Source organism: Fulmarus glacialis, unplaced genomic scaffold, assembly GCF_000690835.1.
Source record: "Fulmarus glacialis isolate BGI_N327 unplaced genomic scaffold, ASM69083v1 scaffold24161, whole genome shotgun sequence".
Lineage (NCBI taxonomy): Eukaryota > Metazoa > Chordata > Aves > Procellariiformes > Procellariidae > Fulmarus > Fulmarus glacialis.
Window position 1 is genome coordinate 4558 of NW_009192472.1, and position 9280 is coordinate 13837.

The 9280-nt window shown below is 51.0% G+C and overlaps 1 protein-coding gene across 1 annotated transcript; it reads right to left on the reverse strand.

The window, feature by feature from the left end:
• Positions 1-7598: 7598 nt before the first annotated feature.
• Positions 7599-9048, reverse strand: LOC104083579 (alpha-(1,3)-fucosyltransferase 6-like; the record flags this gene model as incomplete). The annotated part of the gene is made up of 2 exons (XM_009587095.1): positions 7599-8695; positions 8958-9048. Coding segments are annotated over 2 exons (1188 nt in total), but the record flags the coding sequence as incomplete, so codon positions are not given.
• Positions 9049-9280: the final 232 nt, after the last annotated feature.

Sequence of the window (9280 nt, forward strand, 5' to 3'; positions counted from 1 at the left end):
AAACATCTCAAAGTCAGCAGCAGGCATTGGCTGGGGTTTCTTGCTCTTCTTAATAGGATGGTTATGGTGGTTAATATTTTGTTTTGGGTGAAATGTTGCAATTTGAAAGCCCGGCCAAGTTCAGGACACAAACACGTTTCAAAGCTGTGGAAAATGGAAGCGTTGGCACCAACGCTGCTGCCGCACACGCACCAGTCCCACCCCAGCTCCTTCTCCCTGCTACTGGTTTCCAGTAGCTCTGCAGGGGACAAAAGCCAGAGGCGACCTGCTGCTTAAACCCCATTTTAGCACACATTAACCCCATTTAACAGACGTTGAGTGCATTGTCCCCATTTAACATGTGCTAGCCCCCCAGTTAACACACATTACTCCCCCAATTATCACACATTAACCCCACTGAACACACATTACCTCCAATTAACACGTTACTCTGTCTTAAGACACGTTACCCCCATTTAACACACATTACGGCATTTAACGTGCAGAGCATCAGTGTCCCTGAAGCAGGGAAATGTCTGCACCCCTGTCCTTTGAAAGCACCACCCCCCACCCCAGTCTCTCCAGAAAAATATGATTTTTTTTTTTCCCCCACTGAAAAACAGGCTGAAACTATCTAGTGCCCACGGTGGGAGCGGGTACAAGTTCCTGCATTTATTTGCAAAACACCCCGTCTCGAGCGAAGGCAGCGAGCCGCCCCGCTGCTCTGCCGGGCTTGGCACCGGACAACGGGGAACAACTTGGGGGGAAAAAAAAAAAAAAAGAAGCTAAAATGCTTTTGAACCACAAAGGTTTATAGTGGATTTTTGGGAATGGAAAAAAAAGGGTCTGTTTATATTCCCTCCTCATGCCACCCAGAGGCCTGACAGCCGTGGACGGCTCGTGGCTGAGTCAAACATTCACGCTCGCAGCTCCACTTTGTAAATATTTTATGAAGCATCTTTTGAGACTCATAAATCTTCGCGTATGCGCACGCATGCGTGCATGTGTGTACGTGTGCGCGCGCGTGCACTCCAGAAACTAAGAAAAGCTGCAATCCTGCTGCCAGCCTGGCCAAAATAAAAAAGAAAGGGAAAAAAAAAAAAAAAAAGACAAACTGAAGGTTTAATGACCAAATTGGAGAGGGCTGCTTGGAAAATCTGACTCCTCCAAGAGCTCAAAAAAAAATAGAAAGAAAACAACGGTTGCAGGCAACAGCGTGAAGCCAGGACGTGCTGCCGGGCTGGGGCCGGGGATGATTTTGGGTGCAATTTCTTGGAGATGAGGTGCATGTTGCCAACTTTCATAGTGTAAGTGGGAGATTTTTACCGGCTGGTGCTTGCTTTAAAGCCCCAGCTTAAAAATGATGTTCTGTATTCATTTGTTCATTTTTAAATGGAAGAAGTAACAGGCGGGAAATGGGATGCTGTGAGTGCTCAACCCCACCGCTCAGTTCGAGCTTCTCAAAATTACCTCCCAGTAAGAAAAACCGTGGGAAAATAAACCCAGCCTGACTGAAAACACAAAATAAAAGTGAAGACAAGAGCAAGGAGTTTGCAAGTCTTAAAAAAAAACCAAACCAACCCACGTATACGGTGATTTCTCCCCCAATATCCCTGGTAGTGCTACCAAAAATGTGAATCCCGGGAACACCGGTATTCGTTACTTCAGCTGCTGCTGGGGTTTTGCACAAGGGAAGGAGGGAGCTCAGTGGTGCCGGACAGCCATGGAGAAAGAGTTTTCTCTTAATAGTTTCATGTTCCCCCTCCCAGCCTCACTCAACAAAATGAGGAGCAGGTTTCTAAAGCATCTGCCCGTAGGCTCAGGAAAGCAGGAAATAATTGAGTTTACAGGGTTGGTTCAGGCACCTTCACACACCCAGAAGGACAAACCCGGTGATGACGGAATTCCAGAGCTTGTACGGCTCCAGCTGCTGTTTTCAGGATTTTGGTGTATCTGAGCCTTTTCTCTTCCCTTCCCCAAATGCAAAGCTCTGCTGAGCCAGTCTTGGTGAGGATTTGCATTTCTCCCAAGCTCTGCCTCTCCTCTTGGCTCGCCTCCGGCCCTGGTGTCTCTGCGGAGCAGAAGTCAGACACCGCTCCATAAACTCAGTTTTCAACATCATTATCTCCCTGGTTTCCCATGAGGAGCAGCCTCTTTCTCACCTCTTGAGGAAATAACCCTGTAAAGCTCTCCCCTTCTCTGCTTTTTGGACCATCTCTGCCCAAAAGCATCAGCTGGGAACACTTCAGCCTGCCTCCTACCATCTTTGGGTGAAAAGACGAGAGGTTTGGGGTAAATGGGGTGTTTTCATATCTTCTCTGCAAGGGACCAAAGCAGCCCCTCATGCTGGTATCTCCAACTGGGTGTGGAGGGGGAAACCCACTTCGGCAAGGAGGCTGCAAACCCCAGCACCGATGTTTCGGGAAAAGCCGGACTGTGACTTCTCAGCGCCGTCTCCCAGCCCCGGGCCCCCGCGGCGCAGCCATCCAGATGTTTCCCTTGATGAAGTCCCCCCTTACAGAGTTTCCCAAGTGCGGTGTCAGCTTTCCCATCCCTAACGAAATCAGCCTGTGTGTGGCTCCACGTCGCCCACAGGCATCCCTTCCCCGGGACATGGCAGCACCGAGCCACCGCTTAGAGGAGGGGAAGGTCTAATGTGATATTTTTGTCCTGCCAACCTCACGTCCACTCCTCAAGGACCATGGCTTAAGCCTCGCTGGGTGCAGGCTCCTAACACCCCATGGTCTGCCCAGCCCTGAATGCTTCAGTGGAACTAAAATTCATATTTTGGTTGCTCTCTCGAAGGCTGCAGCACAATTTGGGGGATGAGGGTGAGGTCAACATTCATAAATCTGCCCCCTGCATATTTATTTTGCCTTTGCTCCTGCAGCCTCGAAGGCTGGCCGGCCTCGGGGTCAGCAAGACCCCTGCTGCTCTCCCCAGGGCTCACCCAGGTCCCCAAATAGCCCTTGGACCCAGGAGGGGGACGAGGCTGACGAGCCTGGCTGGCCTTGACCTGCCAAAAAACCCCAGGCTCAAGCACAAAAGGAGAGAGCCGATAACCCTGGTGCTGCTATTCTCCAGTTAAAAGAGTCCAAAAACCTATGGGACTCATCTCCTTTTAATAGGTGTTAAATGACTCCAGGTCTTGGAAGCAAAGGGAATTGGGCTTTGGAGGTTGGCAAGAGAAAAGTGGGGATTTCTTGCAGCTGTTTGGCCGAGCGGGTGCTCCCAAAATGCCCCCCAGCCACGGCTGGAGAGGCTGCAGCAGCAGGAGGCATTAGCAGGGATGGACACATCATGTTTGACTTTCCCTGTAGCTGGAAAAGGGGTTTTCCACAAGGGTAAATAGCCCAAATTTGGGAGAATTGGCCCCCTCTGCATGCAAGATGTCTGCTAAATGTACGTGTCAAGCCCTGTGGTCCCCCGTGCCAAGGAGGCCAAGGCTCTTTCAGGCGCTCTCCTGCCATTCAGCATCCCCCTCCATCTGTGTCCCAGCCCTCTGCGTCACAGCACATGGCACCTCAAGACTGGCCACTGCTCTGAGGTGTGTGTCGCCCGCCATCGGCCACGGAAAGTGTTCTGCTTTGCAGAAATACTTGTTCTGCTTGAGAGAAAACCTTCCCTAGCCTGGGGCTTCGCTTCAGCATTTCCATCGGGGAGCTTTTCAAGTTTGGAAAGGCATTTCTTTCTATTTAAAAACTACCCTGAGTTTCAATCTGGCTCTTCCCCACCCCTCAGCACATGATTTACATGTTTCAGGTTGACCTCGACTGAAAATTTCCAAATTTAATTTTTCTTTGTGCTCCCCTGACAAACCCCTAGCATTTGCTTTGAGTTCAGTACCTCCCCTTCCCCTGTTCCCTGCAGCCGGCTCCCTTCCCAGCCCTACACCAGAGGGGCTTTCCCCAACCAGCTTCTTCCCAGCACAATAGTGCAAAAACATCGTGTTTCCTCATTCCTGGAGTGTGTCCCCACCAACGTGTGGCATTCCCAGAAGATGCCACCAGTCCCAGCTCTGACGGGGTCCATCTGCACGGCAAGGCATCTCAGCCTGGGGTGCTTGGGCACCTTCGACTGTCCTTCGTGCCTTCCTTGTATAGGCTTTGGAGAGGCTTCTTTTTCCCCCACTTTTTTTGCAACTTGGGGATGTCCCAGACCAATGGGTGGGGGAATGTTTTTCAACTTGAAGGTTCTTAGTGAAGTTTTCTTCTGGGAATTTGTCCTGTCCCTCTTTGAACTGGTGCAAACTTGTAATTTCAGCTGCTCACAGTGCAGCATTGTCTCCTCGCCCTGAACTCCTCTGCAAACCAACCTGAACAAGGACCTAAAGCAACCCGCTTCACACTGCTGGTCTGGGTGGGCTCCCCAAACCTCTGCTACTGCCTAACCTTTCACGCTGGGTAGAAACGTGGATCGCTTGACAGACTGAGGCAGCTGGAAGGAAGTTTAACCCACAGCCATTCACAGTCCGTGCAGAAGGGAGGGATGTAGAGCAGCAAAGGCTCTGGCCGTGCCTGGCCTCATCTTCCTTGCGTGGCTGTGGCAGCTGCGTTGCTCCTGGATGAGAAAAGGTTCAGTCATTTCAGGAGCCACTTCTCTCTCCCTTTTGATATCTAATCTAGGGCCTTCCTCAGAAACAAGAGATTTTCTTGCTTACCTTTGAAGGTGAAATGAGGTTGAAGTTAAGAGCATGAGGCACATGAATTGCACTGTACGTGTACATACATTATACGCGCTCTAGTACTCAAAAAGGCACGCAAAAGAGCCAAACTAATTAAACCTTTTTAATGACATTGCTGCGTTGTAATTTGCCACTCAATCTGCTTTGATAACAAGCTGTTGATAATATTTACTTATTGCTAGTGCGTTTATTAAGGAGAATTTCAGAGAGCCCTGGGTGCGTTTCCTTCAAGAAGACCACGGGCAGTCTTGAGCCCAACTCACATGACAGGGTCAGGGGCTATACACAAACAGGTCTTGAGGGGGATGGAGCGAAGCTCCTGTTCACCAGCATTTGCTTCACCAGGTCGCTCCAAGGAATGAGATCCAAGCTGGAACTGAATTGCCTGTTTAATTACAATGTCTATTTAATGCACAGGGTGATCTCAATAAACATCATCACCAAGCCTCCAGCAGGACCAAAACTGGGCTCCCTGCCCATGCACGGCCACTTGCTCTGCACCCAAAAAATGCCACCTGCTATACTTGGGAACCCTGTTGGCCAAGGGACCTGCATATCTGCAGTCGCCCACTGCTGCAAGAGGCATCTAAACCCCTTGGAGACAGCGGCCCTGCCCCGACACACCCTGCATTGCCACCCCCCTAGGAACTTCCCTTCCCTGCAGTACGTCCCTTCAAAACAGGCTAAAGAAAAATATTTCAGGTGAACTGAACATGTTCATGGGGCTTTACACTGTGGTTTCTTCCTGGGAAGGCTTTTTATGACATTGGCTAAAGTCAAGAGCAAGCTCCTCCTGGCTGCGTTCATGCATGCAGCATGGGTCACCTCTAGCAGCTCCTGGCGATTTGCATTGGTTTTTCAGATGGAACACCCTTTCCAAGCAGCTGGACTTTGTGCCCCCACATGCGGTGCTCCATTGCTGCTCAGTTTAATCAACCTCTCTGTTTTGTAATCGGTTTTGCTGGCAATGCCAGCAAAAGGCAGCTCTGGAGGACAATGCTCAAAGCTGAAGTCTTCCCAATGGAAGTCTCAAGGTGGAAGGATTTAGCCCAGGGACTGGCGTCATCTTCCAAATCTAGCAGGAGCAGTGAAACGAGTGACCATCCATCCCAACTCCCCAGTGCCGCCCACTGATAGGAAGAGACTGTTCATCGAGCTCACCTGCAGAATATTATTTATCCCTTATCCACATCCATATCAGCTCAATCAGTAGTGTTAAAGTCTTCAATTTCTCCAGCTGCTCTGAACTAAACTGGCTTTAAAGACGGGAAGAGCACCAGGGTCGGTTGATGAGATCCCAGGAGCTACATGCTAAAGGAGGAGAGAGGTGTGTGTCTGCAGGCAGACAAGGCAGAGGCAGCAGCATGAACAATTATTTGGCAATAAAAATTGATGCCTCACAAATTTATTGCTCTTCTTTGAAGCAGCCAGCAAGCACATGGCTAAGGATGACATGGCACATTTTTCTACCTGAATTTCCAAAGGGATTCGCTAGGGTCCAGCAAGGGCTCTTCAAGAAACTAAACAGCCTCAGGAAGGTCTCACTTAGACAGGTACTGTTAGGAGGACAGGAAAAAGATGGGAGGGATAAAGGTTCGGATTTCAGTGAAAGATTTGCTCTTGGGCTTGTGCTGATCAATGTATTCAACCAATCTGCAAAGCAGAGAAAAAACAAAGATGGCAAAGACTGCTAAAGAAAATAAGAGACTCGCAATGCTTAAGACAAGGTCTTGCTGATGGTCCTTCTACAGAATGACTGTGGGAGGAAATGCAGAGGGAATTCTTTGGAAATGTTTGCTAAACGCTGCTGATGGAGAAAACAATTGCATCTCTGTATACATTGCTGGACTCTGAGCTGATTTTCCTCATGGAAACATGCTGGAGTGAGGACAGACCTTTGAAAAGCTCAGCTCAGGGATCAGTAGCAGGCAAGAAAACAAACTGAATGTCCAGAGGTATCGGCAGGGAGCCTGGAAGGGCACAGCTGTGTCCACCAACTCCATGCAATGGGGCTCCCCAACCTGAAAAGGAAACAATTTCCAGTGATACAACCTGAACGGCAGCAGGAAGCTCAATAAAGGCCAATTATTCACTCTTTTTTAAACATGTGGCCTCGAGGCATCAGCCAATGCCAGAAGTCGCGATGTTTGAGGCACAGAGGGGGAGGTAGCTCATCATGTGCTGGTCCTGAGCACCTCCTTGCCACAGGGTGCTGCAGGCACTAAAACTTACGGTTCTTTCAGGGGCATCCTTGGCACCCCACACCTTACCTGCACCAGTCTGCTGCTGTCAGACCCCTCCTCAAACCCACACTGTCTTGCTAACCTGTCCAAAAAACAGCGTTGTAAAATAAATTGAGTTGTTTTCTGCCCATTTAGCATCCCGATGCAGCACCCCAAAGGCAGTCAGGGAGAGCCCAAGGCAGAGCAAGGGCTGGACTGCGGCTGCAGGGCTGGGAGAGAGGAGTGTGGCCAGTTCCTCCTGCAGCAGCAGGCAGCCTCACGGTGTAGCTGCCTCTTCAAGCCGCAGCTTTGCACAGTACAAAGTCCTTGAAACAGATTTATGACAGGTATTGCTATTTCACCTTCCCCTCTTGGCCACTTGCTTCGGCTCTCCAACCTGTGGAGCTGATCCAGAATTGTTTGCAGAGACTGAAGGTGAACTTCTCCAAAGACCAAGCTGCAGCCAGCATAACAAGTTGTTCAGGTAACTAATAGATCAGCAAAAAAACCAATGTACTACTCTATCTGACAGTCTATTCTCCAGACATACACAAGACAAAGACATACAAACACCTAATTGCTTCCTTGTCCTTGTTCTCTTCAAAGCTCCTCTTGTCCCTCCTTTTCCATCAAGTTCAATCATCCCGTGAAATTGCAACCCGCCAGCAAGGACAAAAAGATTGCAGCGCAGCAGAGAGCTGAGCAAACAGCAGTTACACGAACCACTTGGACAGATTGGGCACAACCCGGTACTTGGCCTCCGTCATCTGCAAGAATTGACAAGCTCTGCAGACATGCAGGGCCCAGCCGGTTTTCACCACGGGTTTCAACCACTTGCGCCACTGGAAGTAGCGCTGGTATCTCTCGGCATCCTCACTCAGCTCCCGCAGGTACTGCGCCAGGTCCCCAGCGCTGGTGAAGTCATCAACATGGATGAAGGAGTTAGGGGGCAAGAAGCGCTCATAGTTTTCTCGAGGAGGCCCCAGCACAACAGGGACAGTGCCAGAGGACAAGGCATTCCTCCAGAGCTTCTCGGTGATGTAGTCTTCATGCTGCGAGTTCTCGAAAGCCAGGTAGAAGTTGTACTGGGACACAGTGGGAAGGAGCTTGTCCTTGGGCAGGGGCAAGTGATATTTCCCATAGACATCCACAGCGATGTATTTCTTCAGCTCCTGGTAGTACTTTACCCGGTGGGAGTTTGTTTTCCAGTTGCTGACTATCCAGGCCACCAGCTTGGTCTTGGGCGGGATGCTGAGGGGCTGGGGCTGGCCAAGGAGTTGTAGCTCCCCATAAGGGGTGACGATGTCCGAGTCTCTCCGGTAAGACATAGTCAGGTTGAAGAGGTTGTCCATGGCAGTTAAGTTTGCAGAGTGACTTGGGGACTCCAGGTTGAACCAGATCCAGCGCTGGGAAGGGAGTCTGGGGAGCTGGGCCAGCTCCTCTGTGTCCCTGCACACATCCCTGTGATGCATAATCACAGCATCAGCCTTTTGGTACCAGCTGCGGTTGACAGTGGCATGGCAGTCTGGGATGCTGTAGACCTTCGAACAGTTTATGAACGTAAAGTGGCGGCCAAAGGGCCACTTCCAGAGCAGGATGGTCAGCCTGTGTTCACCCTTTGGTGGGGCACTGGTGTTTCCAGCATGGGCTATTTGTGCAGAGGGATTGGAATCGTAATGCTCTGGCTCCCAAGTCCTGAACTGATGAAAAGAAACAAAGAGAGAGGAGCTGAAGATGAAGCTGAAGAGCAGGAAGGTGAGGAGTTTCTTGCAGGAGATCTTCTTCCCTTCCATGAGCTCCACGAATGGATCTGCAAACACCACAGACAGGACAACGAGTGATGGGTGCACACTGACCCCAGCAGGGAGGTGGCTCTGGGTACACTTTGGCAGGCCGGTACGCACAGGGGCTCAGGGGACAGCACGAAGACCTGAAGTACATTTACCTCCAGCTGCCTCTTTGCAGAAAGAAAGGTCTCTGGAGTGCCATACGCAAGGCACTTACACACCCACCCACCCACAGGGCGCAGACGCCCTTCCACAGACCCCAGGCTTCCCTCCATCACCACCCACTGCCTTTCCTCGTCAGCCCCGTCTTCCCCCCGTCATGTCCCCGAGGTTCCTCAGGACACTCAGGCGCGGCGAGACCCATGACGCCGGGGCCCTGAGAAGGGGCACAAGCGCCACAGGCACCACTGAGGGACACGCGGGGGAGTGACGGGTGCCGGGGTCCCCCGCCCACCAGCTTCTGCCAGAAATCCCACCCCCTCCCAGCAGCCTTAGGGCCCAGAAGTCACTCCCCCTCTTCCGGTCATATGCTCTGTTGGGATTGCCTGGCAGGACCAGCCACCCCTTCTGGTTTACCCAGAAGTACATCAGACCCGGAAGGCCTTTCC